Consider the following 22254-nt stretch of genomic DNA (forward strand, 5'->3'; position numbering starts at 1 on the left):
AAAATGAGCCGGAGAAGGAAATGGCGAGCACTTCGGTATCTTTGCCGAGGAAACTCCATGGACAGTATTGGTGAACTACAATTCACAGAGTCGAACATGACTGAATAATAACCACAAAGGCAAGGCAATGAATAGGATTTAGGATTAGGAAGAGCTGAGTTCAAATCCTGCTTCAGATCTTTATTATTGTTTAGATCCTTTTATTGTTTGTTCAGTTATGTCTGACTTTTCATGACCCTATTTGGGGTTTTCTGGGCAGAGATCCTGGAGTGGTTGGCCATTTCCTTCTCCAGATCATTTTACAGATGAAGAAACTGAGGCAAATAGTGTGAAGTGACTTGACTGTGTTCCTCAGTTTCCTCATCTGTAAAATGGGGGTAATAATAGCACTTAGTTTACAGGGTGATTGTAAAGACCGAGGAAATTAAACTATGTAAAACACTTTGTAAACCTTAAAGCACTATGTAAATGTTAGCTATTATTATTATTAAAAGGAAATGATGATATTTACAATATAACTATGCAAGATTGTTATGAGGTTCCAATAAGATATCCGATACCTTCTGAAAACCTTAAGATGCTTTAAACATGCAAGTTTTTAATAAATGCTCAACAAAGAGGAATAGTACCTACTCTTACTCTAAATCCTCACAAAGATTTAGCATTGGACTTGGAATTAGGAAGACCGGAGTTTAAATGTGACCTCAGATACTTCCTAGCTGTATGATCTTGGGCAAGTCACTTCCCCCTGTTTGCCTCAGTTTCCTCATCTGTGAAATGAGCTGGAGAAGGAAATGGCCAACCATTCCAGCATCTCTGTCCCAAAAAAACCCAAATAGAGTCATGAAGAATCAGACATGACTGAACAAACAACAATAAAAGAGTCAAAAAGAAAGTGGGAGTTCTCTAAGTAGTTGAATAAATGAACAGCAAGGAAATTACTGAGCAGTTAAGTGGAATATCAAGAGAATCCCTTCTCAGGAAGAATGAGGAACTTCAGAAAACATCAGGAGATACTGGACCTTTAAACACTAGTGACAGTCTCAGCTCAGGAGACCCGGCAGGCGGCATTGCTAATGAAGGGTGACTTAGCTAAAAATGGCTCAGATATCAGCGCATATGAAAAGGACATCATTTAATAGGCTTCCGTGTCCCCGATTACTGACTCACTCTGTGCAGGGACTTTTACACGCCTACAGTCAGTGCCTGTGGCTGATGCAGAGAGACCCATTCATTCTTATCCATTAACTCCAGGGGATGGATAAGGCAAAGTATTGGAGAAGAGATGGAGGGGTTGAGACCTGGAGGGGGAGAAACCCACCAATGAGGGCCCAGGTTTAAGAAGCTCATGGTGTTTAGTCATGTTCAACTCTCCATGATCCAATTTGGAATTTTCTTGACAAGGATATTGGAGTGATTTGGCATTTCCTCCTCCAACTCATAGGTGTGTGACAGTCGCTATATATGAATATAAAATCCCATACACATAGAATGTAAACTCCCTGAAAGCAGGCACTATTTTCTGTTTGTGTACTCCTCACTCAACATTCATGATTTGGCATACAAATGGGACTTAATAAATGCTTGTGAATGGATAGATAGATGAAGGAATGGATTGTCAAGTCCATCAATAGACTGATTTCAGAAATCTAATGGAGAAACATGTTATTACTTCTTGTCAGAAAAAGCCCATTGTCTTAAAGTGCAGAATGAGGCATATATTTTCACATAGAGCCAACATGTTAAACAGATTTGTTTAATTTTACTTGTTTCTTTTTTATTCCTTTCTTTTTTCTTTTTTTTGGAGGCAGTCTTAAGTGACCTGCATAGGGCCATACAGCTAATAAGTATCTGAGGCTTTTCTTATTTTTTAGAAGAAAGGACTTCTATTGGTGATGCAGTTAATGTATAGTGTCAGAGATAAAAAAAAAAAAGGTTCTGATTTTCATTTTACAAAATGACTAATATGGAAATACGTTTAACATGATTATACATGTATAAATTATATCAGATTGCTTGCTGTCTTGGAGAAATAAGAAATAAGAGGGAGGGAGAAAAAGGATTTGGAATTCAAAATCTTACAAAAGTGAATGTTGAAAACTGTCTTTACATGTAATTGGAAAAATAAAATACTATTGCATTAAAACACACACACACACACACACACACACACACAAAAGAAAGAATGGCAACAAAGAATTTTTTAAGTGAAGTAGAAAACAGAAAACAAAAGGAATTTCAGAAGAGGTCATGAATAGGAAAGGCAGTTTTCTTGCTTCCATATTCACTTTTTTTTAACTGAACCCCTGACTTTGTTGGTGTAGAGAGCTGCAGGCAGTTCCTTAGCTAATGTGGATCAGGACTTCTGAAACTTGGAGGCTTAAGAGTAGGACTTCACTGGGTCCTGAGTTCCTTTTGGAAGCCTGGGAAAGCCCATGAGCTCCTTCTCAAAATCATGAGTGAAATATATAATATCACACAGAAACCAGAAATACAGTCATCAAAATTTTAAGAAAAAACAAGCACTGTCTTTGTCTTAGAAACAGAGCTGCCTAGAGAACTGAAAAGCAAACAGTCAGAGCCCGTGTGTGTCAGAACCCAGAACCTCCTGGTTTCAAAGCAGGGCTTGTCCATTAGGCCATGTTGACTCACATTCGATTCAAATTTTTAAAAAGGAGATATGCAAACTGTACATTAACAGAAGTTCACAGTTAGTTTCATGTATAATCTTTTCTGTTGTTTTCCTTTTTATATTAAAATGTTTTGTGTTTGATGACTATTAAAATCCACAGTGGAGGCAGCTTGGAAGCTCACTGGAATCAAAAGACTAACTTCAAATATGGCCTCAGATACTTACTAGCTATATGACTCTATATGACTACTTGTCTGTTTCCTCACCTGTAAGATGAACAGGAAAAGGAAATTACAAAACCCCAGTGGGATCATGAAGAGTCAGACAGGATTGAAAAACAATTTGAGCATGAGGGGCCATCCCCTTTTTCAAGTTTCCAAAGTCCTGCTCTTGGTCTTCCCTTCCTCGTTGCTATAAGAATGAGTCAAGTTAGAGTGGTGGATGCTGCTCTCCTAACACAGAAAAGCTACAGATCTCCCGAGGCCTTTCCAAGGCTCCATTTTGGATTCCCAGGCTCTAGCTGTGGGCGTGAGCTCTCTCCAGATCTGTAAATCCAGCCAAGGCCTCTCTCCTGAGTCTCCCCATCTCACCCAGGTGAGAAGAAGACCAGCTATTAACTTCTCCAACTGGACCCATTTCCTTTCCCAGGCAACCTAGGGGTCCCTGACCCTCAGAGGTTCACCATATAGGCAACAGACTCCTTGTGGAGAGCAAAATCCAGCTCAGAACCCCTCAGACTCAAGTAATCTGCCAGTAATCTGTCAACCTCAGTCTTTCTTCTTCACCAACAGAGATCACAGCCATTTACTACCTCACCTGCCTGCTCCTGAGCCACAGGGTGGAGAATTCAATGATGGTCTACACCTGGATGTCTGCGGGACATTTCCACTTCCATAATTCAAAACTGAACTCCTCCTCTAGATTTCATGATTTCCTTCTTTACCATAACACCATTATGCTGCCATTTACTTAGGCCCCAAACCTTAATGCTATTCTTATTTTTTTTAATATTTTTATTATGAATTTTTGTTATTGTTGTTCAGTCATTCAGTCTCTTCCTAACCCTGTGGACCAGAGTATGTCAATACTGTCGAGGGGAATCCTGACTCCAGGGCCGGCACTCTATCCACTGGCATCAGCTGTCCTAGAACTTAGAACTTAGAACTAGAATTACTGAATGGTCTAGGTAATAGGTATATGAAGACAAAAATTAAATAACCTCTGTACTCAAGGAACTTATAATCTATCGGTGGAACCAACATGTGCCAAAGAGACAGCTTAGGGTGACTCAAAATAAACTAGTTTCAGAAAACTTAGCTTCACATCCCACCTCTGAAACATACGGGCGTCATAACTCTTAGAATGTCACTTAAACTTTCATTTCATCCAAGCAGTTCACTAAGACAGGGGTTCGTCACTTGGCACCCATGAACATATATGTGTATGTGTATATAAATATATATATACATACATATACATATATATATTATACATATTCATTTGGACTATGTGTATGAACATAAATATATATGTACTTTGATAACTCGTTCAATAATATGTACTTTGTGCGTTTAAAAATATTATAAGGATTACAAGGATCCATAGGCTTCATCAGATTAAGAAAGAAGTCCATGACATAGGAATATTAAATTGTACAAGGGGAGATAGGGAAGGAAGGAAAGGAAAAGTGAGAAAAAAGAAAAAGGAAAGAGAAGGGAAAGAAAAACTATAGATATACATGTATATGTATATGTATGTATAAATGCAAGGTATTTAATATATTTAACATGTACAAAGGAAATAGAAATCATATGGAATAACTATGTAGCCATTCCTCATATCTCAGAAATGGAAGGTCATCTCTCCAACCCATATCTGACTGAGAATCCCCTGGATTGACCACAAAACAAGTAGCCACGGCCCTCTGTCTAAGGCAGCTACTCATCCTGAGGCAGACTTTTCCACTCCCAGGCTGCTCTAGGCTTTAGCAAGGACAGCAAAACTAAATTTGCTTCTCTGCAGCGTCCACTTGTCCCGCCCCAAGGCTATTCTCTGAGGCTAAGCAGGACAAAGTTAATCCTTTGTACCAGGTGGCAGACTTGAAAAATATTAATTCCTCATTAAAAAAATCAAATGATGTTTAAGTTTTTTTGTTGTTGTTGTTCCCCAGGCTCAAAATAGCAACCACCATCTTGGAGTGATTATTATATTATTAGTTATCATCTATTAATATGCATAGGTATTAATTCAACTACATTTATTAAACATCTGTTATAGACCAGGCAAATTGGATACAAAGGCAAAAAACAAAACAGCCCTTGCCCTCAAGGAGCTTACATTCTATCGGGAAGGGACAGGGATACAACAGGAATGCAGCTAAATAAATACAAAGCATATACAAATGACATAAAGAGCAGAAACAACTTGGAAGAAAGCAGGAAAAACCTACAAGGATATTAGAGATTTTAGCTCTTAGCCCATTGCCTAGAACACAGTAAGCACTTAATACACTCTTGTTGATTTGCCTCAACTTGGAGATGAGGAGGAAGTAGGGCACCAAGAGAACAAATTCACAGAGGTAGGAAATGAAATTTTACACAGGGGGAATACCTAGTAGCCAAATTTAACTGAAATGGAAAGTATGTGAGGGAAATATGGACATCATTATATGTAAAGATTATAAAATGTATAGTGATGTACAAATTATGAGGGAAAATTATATATCATTATATGTAAAGATTATAAAATTTATAATGATTTGCAAACTATAATTCTATTTTATTCCTAAAATAACATAATCTTATTCTATTTAATTAATAATATAATTATTTTGTTAGATATATATGTGTGTATATATATGTAGATATTTAGACTCTTTTGACCTATTCCTAATGGTTTTCACCAAAATGCTCTTCACAAGGTAGAATCTTTTTTTAATTTAATTTTTTTTCCTGAGGCAATTGGAGTTAAGTGACTTGCCCAGGGTCACACAGCCAGGAAGTGTTAAGTGTCTGAGATGAAATTTGAACTCAGGTCCTTCTGACTTCAGGGCTGGTGCTCTATCCACTGTGCCACTTAGCTGTCCACACAGCTAATAGAATCTTAATAAATATTTGTGAAAATATTAATCTGGTTCACTTAGTTCACCTGCGTTCACTATATAAGGGTGTACTGAGCTACCACAACTTGAAAATCATGTAAGACCTTGTCATTCCCAATGGTCTGATTCCATTTTCTGTCTCATTTCAATCTTCAACTAAATTTCCCTCGTGGGAAAAGGATTCACTGACCAGTGAACACAAAGAGAGCCAATCTAACTGGCAACTACATTTCTCATTGTCAATTAATACCCTGTACCCTGGCTTACGGCAGGATGAATGGGACTCATTGATCAATGTCTGTTCATCCACTATAACTGAGGATGAAGAAGATCTACCCTATGTAGGATCTATGTCCTGCCTGCCTTGAGACCCATCCTTCAAAGGGCACAGTCCTTAAATTATTCCGTGGCTAAAAAAAGGGGAGAAAAACAGGATGTGCTGAGAGAGAATGTTAAAGGTTTTCATTGTGCACCAAGATAGCTGAGTCTTGATACATTAAACTTATATTTTTATGTCTCCAGAGTCCATCGCCCTATAACAAAAACTTGTTGGGTGGGACTTAAATTTAACATTGGCATAATCTACCTGGGTACAATCCAAGACCATCACAAGTTCCTTGTCCAAAGGCCCTTATAAAACAATTTCTCTCCTTCTATGGTAGATAGTTGTCATTATCTCCATTTTGTAGATGATCAATTAAGAAACATTTATTAAGTGCCTACTATGTGCCAAGCACTGAGCTAGGTACTGGGGACACAAATGGAAAGATTGAAACAATTCTTATTCTCATTAAACTTACATTCAACCAACAAGCATTTATTACAGGCCTATTATGTGCCAAGCATTGTACCAGGTATTAGGTATAGAAAATTTTAAAATTAAAGATTCCCTACTCTTAAAGAGTTTATATTCAATCAACAAGCAGTTATTAAGCACTTACTATGTGTGTGAGGCACTGAGCTAGGTCTGGGGACACAGATACAAACACTGAAATAACCTTCAATCTCATAGAACTCAACTGCAATCAATAAACATTCATTAAGCACCTACTATGTGTCAGGAACTCTACATATATTTCTTCTCATGGGGATACAAATATAAAAAATAGAGCAATTGAACATTCAAGATTCTTATACTTGATTAATAAGCATTTATTAAGTACCTACTATGTGTTACTTGAATCCCTTCTACTATGGATACAAATATAAAAAATAAAGCAACCCAACATTCCAGGTTCTTACATTCAATCAACAAACATTTCTTAAGCACCAACTATGAGCCAGGAGCTTTACTTGAATCTCTTCTCATGGAGATACAAATATAAAAAATAAAGCAACTCAACATTCAAGGTTCTTATGTTCAATAAACAAGCATTTATTAAATACCTACTATGTGCCCAGAACTCTACAAGTATCCCTTCAACTGGAGATACAAATATAAAAGGTAAAGCAACCGGAAATTCAATTAACAAGCATTTATTAAGCACCTACTCTGAGGTGCTACTGTTACAAAGACCAAAGTAAAATAGGCCCTGCCCTCAAGGAGCTTCCATTCTACGAGAAGGAAGGAGAAAAGGTCAAGATGAGGAGGAGACGCTGGTTTGGACCACACAGCCATCTCTTGGTGGTCCTCAGATGCTGATATCAAAGAGCTACCCAAGGCAAGTAGAGGCAGGGCTTGGGATGCCCTGTTTCATCACAGAGGGGTAACCTGTGCCCCTGCTTGCCCTGTTTATCTCCTTGAATTGTGTTTTCTTGGATCCCAGGAGATCATTCATGGAGAGAGATGAGACCGGCAATGCAATTTCTAACGATCCTGGCATGAAAAATCCGTTACCTCCACACAGTTCATTTAGTCCCAATCCCGAGCCACACTAAGGATAAAGGGACACTTTTTCTAAGGCCATGGCTCCCCAACTTCTGGGGACAGAGAAGGGAGTGCTGGGGGAAGAGAGTGGAGAGGGGGGGATGCAGACCCCATGGCTGGAGGTACCCTGAATTCTCCTGGAGAGACTGAAGCAGGAAGGCAACCCAGGAGGAAGTCCGCCATCCATAAGGAAAGAACATTGACCGCTATCTGCCTCAACTGCCTCACCTACTGGGAGGTGAGCTGGGAAAGGTGATTTTCCATCTAGAACACAACTCTCTCCCCTATTTCTAGAGCCCAGATCTAGCTGAGATGCCTCCTGTCTCTTGCTCCTGAGGATCTGGGGGGAGGAGGTGGGACACAGGAAAATAGCTCCATAGACCGGAGCTCCTGATCTACTCGCCTTTGATTCTGCATCCAATAAGCAATGGGAACCCAATATTCTCAGTCTCTGAAACTGAGAGGGAGCAAGCCAAGCGGCATGGGAGCCCTGAGCTAGGGAGAGGTGAATGATATTATAATAGCATTATATAGAATAAAATATAATATAAAGTCATATAATAAAAGAATATGTCTCAATTTCAGAGGGCCAGCTGCTACTGTGGAAAAATTAATTCATGTAAGGTGATCATTGATAACCTAAGGCATTTGCTTAAGGTGTTTCCTTTCCCAGTAAGTATTATTAATACACTAAGAGGTGATTCCTTTAAACAGAGTCTTCAGGAACCAAAGAATTCATATTAAAATTAATTATAACAATTAAAATAAACATGAACACACAGGCACTTTGACAGCCAAGTAGGGAGATTTAGGGGAACAAAAGGAACCATTACTACAAAATCTTTCCTTCCTTGTATAATCCTTTTCTGCTCCTTACGTGGCACCAGGTCGTGAGAAAATCCCTGCTGATGTTTATGCAGCACTCTGAGATTTGAAAAGGGCTTTATTTTGAACATATCTCATTGGAGCCCCACATGAGCCCTGTGAGTTAGGAGCTATTGATCAATCCCATTTTACAGATAAGAAAACTGAACCTTAGATGTAACCAACTCACCTGACGTCACACATAATTAGCTATTTATGGGGAGACTTGAATTCAAGTCTTCTGGATGCCACGTCAGCTACTCTATTAGACTGTCTAGATAAGTAATTAGTAACCACAATAAATTAAATGAAACTTTGCAAATCTTATAGTATGATTTTAAATTTAAATTTTAAATTGATTTAAAAATTAAATTTAAAAAAGAAAAAATTAAATTAAAATTGAAAATGAATTATTAATAAATTTGAATATTAATCATATTGGTTAGCATTTACTTAGCATGTTAAGGCTATTATAATTATATTTATATATCATATAATTATAATCTCATTTAATCCTCACAAGAACCTGGTGAGATGGGTACTATTATCCCATTTTCCAGATGAGGAAACTGAGGTTCAGAACGTCTCAGGACCACAATGTCAATGAGTGTGATGGCAGCAGACTCTATGTGGGAGAGTCAGCATGACAGGTTGTCCCTAAAAAAGCAGAGGTTGGGGCAGTTTGTTCTGGAAGCTCCATTCAGTTTCTAGGTCAGTACTAGACTGATTAGACTAGACTAGACTAGAATCTCTGCTCTAGGCTCTAAATGACAGAGCGGGATTGATAAGAGTTTCCTCATCTGAAGGTTCCCAATATTTCAGTCCCAGAGGGTCTGTCACCCCTTTCTCTCAATTCCCAGCCCTGCTTTCCAACTTGTGGGGAGCACTGCCCTTCCCTGCCCACTTAACAAAGGGCCCACAGGTGATGGTGACTCTCCAGCTCTGAGCCAGACCTTTCTCCAGGACCCTCCCTTAGGGATAAGAGCTGGGCATCAGAGAAGGAATATCCTGAAGGGACCATAGGGAAACTGAGTCACAGCCCCTAACCCAGCAGCCTGAGGAACCAGAAGGCATGGATTGTGAAGTTACATTGGAGCTCCTCTCCCAGGATAAGAAAAAAAAAAAAATCAGACTGAAGAGGAAACCGAGTGATTGATTTACCCAAGGTTACACAGCTAGGAACAGGCTTGTTTCCTCTTCCCTAGAGCTCGCTGCCCACCGATGGTTCTCCCCCATTCTAAGCCCAGTCAGCCCCTGGCCCATAGCATCCCCAGAAAACCCAGCTAAAAACCAGTTACTCACGTATTCTTTAATGTCCTTTGACTTTACTGCCTTGTACGAATAATACGCAGGATAAAGGGTGCCAAATAGGAGCCTAGGGAGAGAGAGAGATAAAAGAGAACCCGTGTGAATGTTGGGGTCTGGCCCCAGGGATGAATCATGATTCCCTTCCCTTCCCAGGGCAGAGCAGTCCCCAGGACCCACAAGGACAGCGACCACCATCACCACGACCACAGCTCATATTTTTGCCTCCCGACAATCCTGTTATACCCAAGATGTGAAAAGCTGGGAGTACAGGGGAGCCCACCAGGGATTAAGCCACCTATATGTACCAAGTGTAGACTTGGGGTCAAGAAATTTGAGTTCAAATCCTGCCTCAGACCTTACCAACTTATGACCCTGGGCAAGACCCTTAGCAGCTCTCTGCCTCAATTTCCTCATCTATAAAATGGGGATAATAACATCTAGTTCAATGTTTGGGGGATCACAATGAAATGACAGATGCAAACCTTTAAAGTTCTATATAAATATTAGCGGTTATTAGCTGTGATAAGTGATAGATTACAGAGATAAAAATCTAATTGTTCCTGCCCTCGAGGAATTGATATTTTGCTGGGGTAGCCAATATGCACACAGTTAAGTATATACAAAATGTATTTACATAGCACAGAGTCTAGCACAGACCTGTTGCTGTTTAAAGCAACGTCCAAATCTTCACGATCCCATTTGGTGTTTTCTTGGTGGAGATACTAGAAATTTTGCCTTTTCCTTCTCTAGCTCACTTGACAGAGGAGGAAGCTGAGGTAGAGTTAAGTGATTTGCCTACAGCTCCTGTCTGAGGCCAGTAAAACTCATCTTCCTAACTCCCGACTCAGTGACCTATCCACTGAACCACCTGCCTGTCCCTGGCACATAGTAGGTGGCTTAATAAATAGTTGCTGATTGATGTTGATTTTTTTAATTAAAGGTTTTTATTTTCAAAATATGTACATGGATAATTTTCAACACTTATCCTTACAAAATCTTGTGTTCTAAGTTTTTTCCTCCCTTTTCCCACCCTCTCTCCTACATGGCAAGTAATTCAATATATGTTAAACATGTGCAGTTCTACTTTATGTATTTCCCCGTTTATCATGCTGCACAAGAAAAATCAGATCACAAAGGGAAAAAATGAGAAAACAAAATGCAAGCAAACAACAACAAAAAAGGTGAAAATACTATGTTGTGAACCACATTCATTTCCCACAGCCCTCTCTCTCTTTGACACAAAACCATTGGGATTAGCCTGAATTATTGCTGAAGAGAGCCAAGTCCATCAGAATTGATCATCACACAATCTTGTTGCCCTGAACAATGATCTCCCGGTCCTGCTCATTTCACTCAGCATCAGTTCATGTAAGTCTCTCCAAGCCTCTCTGTATTCATCCTGCTGGTCATTTCTTACCGAACAATAATATTCCATAACATTCATATACCACAATTTACCCAGCCATTCTCCAATGGACGGGCATCCATTCAGTTTCCATTCTCTCGCCACTACAAACAGGGCTGCCACAAATAGCCCTGCACATGGGGGTCCCTTTTTATTATATCTTTTGGGATTCAAGCCCAATAGAAACACTGCTGGATCAAAGCCCTTTGGACATAGTTCCAAATTGCTCTACTGAATGACTGATGGTTGATTAATGGGAGTGTCAGCAACTGAGAAATTAAGAAAAGACCTCCTAGGGTCCTTGAGTTGAATCTGGAATGATCCTAGAGATTCCAGGAGGCAGGAAGAAAAGCACAATACCAGCACAGGGAAGAGATGTGGGGGTGGGAGAGAGCATATCAAAGAGGAAAATCACTGCACCATCAGCAAGGGCAGCAGCAGTGATCATCACCAGCTGATGTCAAGTCAGACCCAGTTAATCCCAGACAGTTGCTATGGCCTTGACCCAGCTCAGCGGGACTCGCCAGCTGCCAAGACATGGTAAAAGAATGCTGACCAGAAGCCCAGACACCTTCCCCCACTGGAATCTCCGAGCTGTCCTTGCCCGGTGTCACTGGAAGGCCTTTGGGGAGAACATCCCATCCTTCCCTCCTTATAAACCATTAGCACTGCTTCTTCCAAGAGTGACTGAACAAGGCTGGAAGCGAGACACCCAGAGCATCCACTTGGAGTTAGGAGAAGGGACTTCAGATCATTTGGTCTAACCCAAGATTTTATCGATGAAGATACTGAAGGCCATGGAGGTGGAGGGCTGACAAAAAGACCCAGACAGGAGTCGCCCACAATGAGAGATGGGTAAAGGGACTGTGATCTGCACAACGGCTTAAAATAGGCCCGAGGAAGCATTCCTGGCACATAGTAGGTGTTTAATAAATGTTTGTTGAATCACTCAATTCAACAATTATGGATCAATTGTATGCAGAGAAGAATGTCAGACCCTGGGAAGAAATACAAAATTTAGATCCTACATGTTCCCTGCCCTGCCAGAGCTTACAGTTTAATAAAGGGATATGCTACATGCACAGGTAAATGTAACACAAAAAACCTTGATAAATTCATTTAAGAGTTGTGAAATAACGTGCCATGAATGGGAAGGGTGGTTAGGGATTTTAATGAGTCATCATGGAAGGCTTCATGGAGGAGGAGGTATTGGAGCAGTATGGATGGACCAGAATGAGCAAAAAGCATAAAACCAGGAAAGTGTAGGGCATGTCTATGGGGCACACTTGGGATCGGCTCGGGTGGTGGCAGTTTAATAACCAAGAGGGCACCTGAACTTATCCTGGAGGGGGTGGTACAGAGTTTACTGACTCTGGAGTCAGGACCTGAGTTCAAATGCCATCTCTGATATGTACTAGCTGGGAGATCTGGACCGTCCCTTAACCTCACCTATAATGTGAGGGGGGTTGGACTAAACCAAGACTTATTAAATTTTTTTCCATAACCGACTCCTTTTCACCCAAGAAATTTTTATACATAGGTATATAAAATGGGTATGCAAACTAAACATTTACGGATAATAAATCGTAAAGAAATTTATTTTAAAACAATTCTTTACAGGGGCCCTGTTTTAAATAGCAATTGTTTTTAAAATAATTTTATATATTTAATAAATTTGGCCATTTATTAAAGACAAAAGCAAATTTGTGTACTAATGATGTATATGTGCTTTATTTTTTCATGAAGAATTGTCTTTTTGTTGTTTTTAATAGCATTTTATTTTTCCAAATACACACTAAGATAGTTTTCAACATTCCCCTTTGCAAAACCTTGTGTTCCAAATTTTCCTCCCTCTCCTTCCCTCTTCCCCCTCCCAAAGACAACAAACAACCCAATATAGGTGAAACATGTGCAATGGAGAATTAAATCTTGGTGGAATGTTTGAGAACCAACGCTGCAGTGAAGTCACCCAACGCAACACGAGCAAGAGCTGCCAGAAACACCTTGGATCCATTCTGTGTCTGATTCGGAATTAATTGCATTCAGAAACCTTTCACTGTGGCCAATTTTTTATGATCCTCGCATTCACTTACGCCTCTGGGGCCCCTTTCGGTCCTGGATCCAGGGTTTTCTGGCTTTGGCTTGGTTAGGAACAGAATTTTAAACACGGGAGTGGCAAGATTAGATCTTTACAGAGAGAAGTTCTGCCTCACAACCCGATGAAGGATGACTTTGAGTGATGAGAAAGCAGACGGGGGAAGACAGGTCAGGAAGCATTCCATTCATGTATGTGGAATTCAGCACCAAGACTGGCTCCGCCATTTGTTGTGGGTGTTCCCCAGGGCAAGAACGGCCTCCCTGTTCATCTTGGTCTCTCAGAATCTTCCTTCAAGGCTCAGCCAAGTAACACCTCCATCCCAAAGGCCTGCATGATTTTCCCCTATCCTACTGCCATTTTTTTCTCAAATTTTCTTGGGGCAAAGCCAAGATGGCAGAGATGACATACATTTCTTTCTGACCTTCTCCTACAACCCTCAGAGTAATTAGCAAATTCTGCCTCTGAATTAGCTCTGGACCAGTAGAACCTACAAATATTGGGAGTGCCACAAACTACCAGAAGAAGAAATTTCAAAGATCATCAAATTTTTTTATATTCTACTTATTTTTTTAAACAAATACATATCCTCCCACTTACAGTAAAATATGTTTCTTTAAGGCAGGAACTGTCTTATTCTTATATCCCTGGAGCATAATGTACATACTTTGCTCATGTTTTAAGTCATTTTTCAGTTGTCTTCAACACTCTGCGACCCCGTTTTGGGGTTTTCTTGGCATAGATACTGGAATGGTCGGCCACTTCTTTCTCTGGCTCATTTTACAGATAAGAAACTGAGGCACAGAGGCTTAAGTAACTTGTTAGTATATGTCTGAGACCAGATTTGAACTCTAGAAGAGGAGTTTTCCAGATTCCAAGCCCAGTGCTCTATCCATTGTACCATCTAACACATAATAGGCACCAAATAACAAAAACCCTAATAATTAAACTTAAAATAATAATAGTCTGCTGCAAGTTGCACATAGTAGGCACTTAATAATAAAAGTCCTAATAATAAGGCTTAATAATAATTATTTACTCTAAATGCTTTACATGTAAGTACTTTAGAACAAAATAACAATAAGACTTTATTTACTCTAAATGCTTTACATGTAAGTACTTAAGAACAAAATAACAATAAGACTTAAACTAATAGTCTACTGTAAGCTTCACACATAGTAGGCACTTAATAACTAAAGTAATAACAATAAGACTTAAAATAAGTCTACTGTAAGCTTTACACATAATAGGCACTTAATAAGAAAAGTCCTAATAATAAACACTAAATAATAAGTCTATTGCAAGTGCTTTGCACATAGTAAGTACTTAATAACAAAAGTCCTAATAATAATACTTAATAATGATAGTCTGGTGCAGGTGCTTTGCAAATAGTGGACATTTAATAACAAAAGTCTTAATAAAGCTTAATAATAATTATTTACTGAAAATGCTTTGCACATAGTGGGCACTTAATAACAAAAGCCCCAATAATAAGGCTTAATAATTACTATTTACTGCAAGTGCTTTGCACATAGTAAGTACTTAATCACAAAAGTCCTAATAATAATAATAATCTACTGCAAATGTTTTGTACATAAGAAGTAATAATAAGATAATAGCAATATTAGAGTCTAGTGTAAGTGTTTGCACATAGTAGGTCTTTAATCATAAAAGTTGCCTTGAGTTGGCTAAAGGTCAATGTGATCTACAGCCTTTTCCTCTTGCTCCTTTGATGCTCCAGAGCAAAGCAGAGAGAAAGTACTGGATTTGCAGTCAAAGAGTCTGGGTTTAAATCCCAATTTTGCCATTTTTTTATCTGTGTGACCTCAGACAAACCACTTACTCTCTACTGGCCTTAGTTTCCACATAGGATCTCAGACCTAGAGCTGGAAGCCATCTAGTCCAGTCCTCTCTTTAACAGCTGAGTAAACTTAGTAAAGGCGGGGCAAGCAAAGTGATCACACAATTAGTAAGCATCAGAGGTAGGATTTGAACTCAGGACTTATTACTTAAGGCCAGTGATCTTTCCATTGTAACCGTCATGGTGTGCTTGAGTCGGGGGCAGGTACAATCCTCCCTGAGACATTGCTTAATTGTACCACCTTAATTTTTCTGATCCTCAGTTTTCTCATTTCAAAAAATGGGCGTGAGTAGCCCATATCTAACACAGGGTCGTCCTATGGAAATGTGAGTAGTTACTGTATTATTTTAGCATAATTTCCCAAAGTAAAGTAGATCAAAGGACAAGGAGATTAAGAGGCCGGCAGAGACACTGAGAAGGATATCGGGGATTCTCCTTCTAGAGGGCACTCTCGTCAGCTGAGTGGAGCCAAGTCACATGAGATGGAGAACACAGTGGCCACTGGGTCACACCACGCTGGGTCCCGACCCGCAGCCCACAGAGGCTCTGGAGAGCACTCAGCAGGTCCAGTTTTTCAGGAGGAGCAGAGAGCAGCTCGTCTTTGTCAGAGTGTTTTTTCAGTCTCTTCCCTGACTCCAGGAGGCCAGGCCGGATGAACTGGGGCCAGTGGAAAGCCCTCCTCTAATCCCAACAAACAGATGAAGTGGGTCTTTCTGAAATGTCATCAACACCAGCATTCCATGAGAGCCAGAGCCGAGCCAGGGAGTTCCGCAGAGATAGGGGCCCCGGCCTTGGCCTCGTTTCCCTGTTATTCTCTCACACTTATTTTTGCAGCCTCACGTGGGATGTCCTCCCATGAGTTATCTCTGTTTTGACAGCATGTGTTCCCAGAAGAAGTGACTGGGTCTTGTTTATGGAATCTCTAGAACACTATATACATGGGAAGATTTCTCTGTTCTAGAGCTCAGAGAAGAAAGGGAGACAGAGAAGTCACATTAATGTTTGAGGACAACTGGAATCAGAGAACCTGAGTTCACATTCTGGTTCTTTCTTTTCTATAGCTATCTATCAATAATCTATCTTTCTATCCATCCATTCATCCATCTATCCATCTACCCATCTATCTACCTACTCATTCATCTAGTTACCTATCCATCTATTCATCTACCTATCCATTTATCCACTTACCCATCCATCTATCCATCTATCCATCCATCCATCCATCTATCCATCTCCCATCCATTTATCCACCTACTCATCCATCTATCCATTTTCCCATTCACCTATTCATCTATCTACCTACTCATTCATCTATCTACCTATCCAAATATTCATCTATCCATCCATCTATCTACTTATTCATCCATCTATCCATCTACTCATTCATCTGTCCTTCTACCCATCCATCTATCCACCTAGTCATCCATCTACCATCCACCTATCCATCTTTTATCCATCTATTCATCCACTTATCCATCTACCCATTCCTCAATTCATCTATCCATTTATCTAACTACTTATTCATCTATCCCTCTACTCATTTATCTATCCTTCTATTCATCCTCCTATCCACCTATTCATCTACCTATTTACCCAGCCATCTCTCCATCTATTTATTCATCTATCCACCTCCTCATCCATCTTTCCATCCTCAGAGATCAATAGACAAGGAAACTCAGGGATAATGATTCTAAATGATTTGCTTAAGATAACATAGCTAGCATCAGAGGCAGTATTTAAACTCAGACCCTCTGACTCCAGAGCCAGGAACCTTTCAGTAGGTAAAGGTAACCTCATCCTCCCTTTACAGGTGAAAACACTGAGGATCCAGGAGTCTGATTTAGCCATTGTCACAAAGCCCATGTCCAAGATAGGATTTGAACCCAAGACCAGTCACCCATCTACTGTGGATCACTGCCTTCTCAGGGGAGCTTGATTATTGTCTTTGGGAATGCCAGGCACACCCATAGTCAAACACAATAACCAAAACAGACTTCAAAAATCAAAGCCAAAAAAAATTATCTATGGATCATGCAGGATTGGTGGTGGTACGGTGAGTAGTGTGCTATAGTTAGGAAGAACTGACTCTTTTTCCAGTAGGAGGCAAGGTGGGAGGGAGAAAAAATAGATTTTTTTTTTGTTAAGCAAAAAAAAAAAAAAAATTAAATTAAATTTTGAAAAACGACTGGGAGATGAGGAAATGGAAGCAAGAAGATATAAAGTTTAATTAATACCTAGTCCCTAGTCTCCTTGGAGGGTCGTAGTTATGTATTTTGGTTCTAGATATCTCAGCAGATAGAATGCTGGGCCTGGAGTCAGGGAGACCGAAGTACAAATATAATCTCAGACAATTATCAGCCATGTGACCCTGGATAATCCGCTTCATCCATTTGTCTCAGTTTCCTCATCTGTAAAATGTGGATATTAATAGCACCTTCCTCCCAGAATTGTCACAAGAATAAAATAACATATTTATAAATCACTTTGCAAACCTTAAAACCCTACATAAGTGCTAGCTATTATCATTACTACTACTGCTACTACTATTATTAGATGACACAGTGGAGAGAGTGCTGGGCCAGGAGTCAGGAAAATTCATTTTCCTGAGTTAAAAGCCTCAGATACTCACTAGCTGCATGACCCTGGTCCAGTCTGTTTGCCTTAGTTTCCACATTTGTAAAACGAGCCAGAGAAGAAAATAGCAAATCACTCCAGTATGTTTGCCAAAAAACAAAAAAACAAAAAACAAATCCTAGAGTGTAGTCAGATACAACTTAAAAATGACTGGACAGCAAATTATTATTATTTTGTATATTTCCATGTTGTAGTATAAATTGACTATCTTAAACATTTTAACAAATCCCTGAATCTTACTGTTGGGAGGGATTTCAAAGGCCATCTTGTACAAGCCATGTCTAAACAGAAACAACTTAAAACTAACAAGGAAATAACAGAAATAGTCTCAATGGGGCAGGCAGATAGCAACGGGTTGAGACCAGTGAGACAGCTCACTAATGCCAGTGTTCTGGATCAAAACAAACGGCCTTCTTAAATAGTTGGATTTGGGAATGGAAGAATAAACAAACTCAATGAATGACTGGAGGAATCTCTTGGATAATGAGACCAGAACTTGAAATGTCATCCTGAGCACCTTGAATTGATTTCAGCCCATTTCATCTTGGCCCCTGAACTGCCCATTTTTTCATCTGCTGAGGTTTACTGGGGTGCGGCCGCTGCACCTGCTTCTTGGAGCCACAGGTGAGAGTTGGAGGTGAACACAAAGTGGATGAGCAGCCCTGAAAAGGGTTCAGCACTTCACACTGGAGGTGCTAGTCTCCCTGAACACCCCAAATACTTCATATGTTATAAAAAGGCATGGAGGACCAAAAGTCAGCTTCAGAACCAGAAAGTTCTAGGTTCAAGTCCTTCCTCCAACACATCCTGGTTAAGTGAGGTTGGTTAAGTCATTTCAGTGTTCCCGGCAACTCTAAGACTAGAAATTTCTGAGAAGACACCAGCTTGATCTGGTAAAGGCAAAGTACTCATTAGGGAATTTCCAATGGAGTGAACCAGAAATCCAGCCTCTCTGCACCCACATCCCAAGGTCACTGGGAAGATCAAATGAGATAATGTGTAAAGCTCTTAGCATGGTCCCCGGAAACTAGTAGGTACTTAATAAATGTTTATTGACTGACCTCCATTATTAAGTATTTACTGAATGCCACGCACTGAGGACAAACAAGAAAGATAATCCCTCTCCACTATGTAATCACATCCTACTTGGTTAGACCAACTAACCAGTTTCAATGAGATACCTGCTCTTAAAATGTATATAACATAAATTATTTACAACAACAAGCTTGGATTAAGCTTCCAAACAGCTCAAAGTACAAGGTGTATTATTACAGTAAGTGTGAAAATCCTAAGACCTTGGTCTCCAGGTGCTTGGAAGATCCTAGCAGGCCGACTTTGGTGACATTTAATAAGATTATTATAAGAAAAGATCATTGAAAAAGGGTCCAGGTTATATGGTAGATAATGGCAATTTTAGAGTCAGGAAGACAAGTTCAAATCCTGCTTCAGACACTTACTAGTTATGTCATTTATACTCTGTGCCTCAGTTTCCTCAATTGTGAAGTGACAAAGTTGGACTCTTTCAGTTCTAAATCTATGATTCTAGGAAAAAATAGGCTCTTTCTGTCCTCTCCAAGCAGGGAAAGTGTTAGGTATCTGTCAGACAATAAGTGGAGAGAGATGCGCGGGTTCCAAAATATACTGAGCAAAAGTTAATTGAGGGAATTTGTTCTTGGGGAACTCAAATTAGGAGGTTTCAAGGGCAGACATCAACATTCAGCTAGGTTAGCTGGACTGGGAGAAAACTGACTGCGTACCCAGCTCAGTGACAGGGACAGGGGCAGGGCAAACCCTTGGGCTTTGGTTTCCATGAGATGGGAACCTCTGGGCCCCGTTTGTTTAACACAAACAAGCCAGGGAACAGTCCCTTCTGAGCTGGAGCTTTCTAGTATGACAGGCATTGTTAGGGTTGTACAGTTCCTCCACACAGAGACCAAAAACATTCTTTTTCAAGGAAACAAGAAGCAAGTCCCATTAATGGGGCAGGGGAGAAAGGGCTGTTGGGAGAGGGCAGTTCTAATAATTGATGAAGATCTGAGAAAGCTTCATGTAGGAGGTGGCCTCTGAGCAGGGCCTTGAAGGAAGCTAGAAGGAATCTCTAAAAGTCTGAGGAGAAGAGGAGGTACATTCCAAGGCTGGGGGACAGTGTATACAAAAGCACAATCAGGAGGTGGGAGTGTTGTGTCTAGGGAAAACCAAGTAGGTCAGTGTGGCTGGGACATTTGCTTTCAGGGTCTCCTGAGGGAAATATTTGGGTTGTACCTAAAATCATCTTAGTCTTGTATTAATAAGTACGCCAGCTGGCTACCTTGGGGTGGAAGGGATGGGCTAAAATGTCCTTCTCTCAGCCTGCTCCTGCTTACAGGAGCTCTCCTTGGTGCTCTGGGGTGCTGGGGCTTCATCTCTGTCAGGGCCCAGGGACGAGGTGGGATGGGGGACAAGCTCATCCAGAGTGAGCCTGACTGAGGAGGAAACACTATGGGATGGAGCACTATTTTACCTGACACAGTGGATATAAGGATTCAGTGACAGAACTTGGGATAATGCTTTTGTAACTATTGAGTACTATTAGTTATCTTGATGATGATGTTGATAGTTTTGACTAACTCTTCCCATTCTTAAAGAATCAAAGAATCATTGGTTTAGCCCTGGAAAGGCCCTTAAAAATCCCCTAGTCTAGTGCCTTTTTGTACAGATGAGGAAACTGAGGCACAGAGAAATTCTGACTCTCTGGTGACTTTGCTATTGTGTCCCAGCTGCCTTCTCTTCTTGGAAGTTTTCTCATCCCCTGTGGCCTTCTCATCTTGGGACATTCCTCCAATTCTGCATTCCCTTTGTCCTACTGATGAATCCCTCCCAGGACCTCCATTATGAGGAAGGGTTCGGGCCTTTCATTTTTCTCTCAGCTCTGCTCTGACTCTCTAGACACTGACACTTCTCTCCCTTCCCTCCTTTCGGCTCTCTTGTGTGTTTTCTTCCCCATTAGAAGGTAAGCTCTTAGATGGTGCAATGGTTAGAGCATCAGCCCTGTAGTCATGAGGGCTGAGTTCAAATTTAGACCCAAACATTTAATATTTATTGGCTGTGTGATCCTGAATAACTCAACCCCAATTGCCTCCAAAAAAAAAAAATGTTAGTTTCATGCAGGCAGGGACTCTTTTTCTTATATTTGTATCCCACAGCAATAGCCTCAAGTCTGAGGCCCAGGAAATCAGGCCTCAGGCACCAATCCCAGGATTTGATGAATTCCTCATCCTAGATCACGGAAAATCAGAGCTAGAAGAGATCTCAGCATTAAGGAAAGAGGACTGAACAAGAATGCTGTGTCTGCAGCTTCTCTGACAGGCTCAGCCTTGGCTCAGTGGCTTCCAGTGGCACAGTCCAATTTCCTCTCCCTCTCTTTGAGCCTTTCTGGGGAAGCTTTATCCAAGACCAAAGGATGGACAACAACAGAATCCTCAGCAAATCTCAATTAAAATTCCACCTTCTACAGGGAGTCTTCCCCAAACCCCTTCCTGTTAATTATTCCCCACATATCTTGTGTACAGCTTACTTTGCATATATTTATTTGCTCACTCATTGTATTTCAGAGGAAAGCCTTCTACCTGTCAGTCACCAAGGTAGGATTCTCAAGCACACCTGGCAATTCTTCCTAATAAACCTTCCAAGATATAGGTGGCAAACTTGTGAGCTACATTCTGGAAAGAGCTCCAGGGGGAATACATTCCCTTGAAATCTTAAATAAATAAATAAATAAAAATCAGAGCATCTGCAAGTTTTGTAGGAGTTTATTGAATTTATTTTTTTTAAGTTTTGTTGATGTCCTTTTTAATATATCAATTCTGAGGCAGGCTTTAAACTGCAGGTTGTTAAGAGTAGCTAGGGAAACTTAGCTAAGAGACAAATTTATATTAAAACAAAAACAAAAACACTTAGATAATCATTTTGACAAGTTATACCCAGTGGACAATTCCCAACTTGAAGGAGGAAGAATCATTTCAGTTCTTTACTAAAACAGGGTCAAGAGACAAATTACCTTCTTCTGACTGGGGAAAAAGTCAGGGAAAGTTTGTTTGTTTTTTTATCACAGAGACATCTGATATAGCTGCCTCTTTGCCACAGTCAAGGGAAAAGGATGGAGTAAAGTCGGGAACAGGAAACGAAAAGGAAAATAACATTTTAGCCATAAAATGAAAATGGAGAGCAGATTTAAATTTTGAATTCATCAATGTTTTGCTTTCAGGAAACATTCTAACAAGGAGAGGTACATACAGAGTTAAAAGAAAGGGCAGGAGTAGAATTTAAGATGTTAAAAAAGGGATAGTCATAATGATCTCAGACAAAGTTAAAGTATAATAGATTTAATCAAAAGTGAAAAATAAGGAAACTATCCTATATGTCAGCAATATTATTCAATATTGCTTTAGACCAATTCTCATTTTGTATTTAAGTTCAAGACTTTTAAATTTAAAAAATAAGTGAAAAAAT

The 22254-nt window shown here is 40.0% G+C and overlaps 1 protein-coding gene across 2 annotated transcripts in view; it reads right to left on the bottom strand.

Moving 5' to 3' along the window:
- Window positions 1-22254, bottom strand: part of REEP1 (receptor accessory protein 1) — a 130265-nt gene that overhangs the window by 60840 nt on the left and 47171 nt on the right. For both annotated transcript variants that reach the window (XM_051974390.1, XM_051974389.1), the window contains exon 2: window positions 9766-9838. In XM_051974390.1, coding sequence (XP_051830350.1) covers window positions 9766-9838 — 73 coding nt within the window. The remainder of the gene's footprint in view (window positions 1-9765; window positions 9839-22254) is intronic.

This window comes from Antechinus flavipes, chromosome 2 (genome assembly GCF_016432865.1).
Source record: "Antechinus flavipes isolate AdamAnt ecotype Samford, QLD, Australia chromosome 2, AdamAnt_v2, whole genome shotgun sequence".
Taxonomy (NCBI): domain Eukaryota; kingdom Metazoa; phylum Chordata; class Mammalia; order Dasyuromorphia; family Dasyuridae; genus Antechinus; species Antechinus flavipes.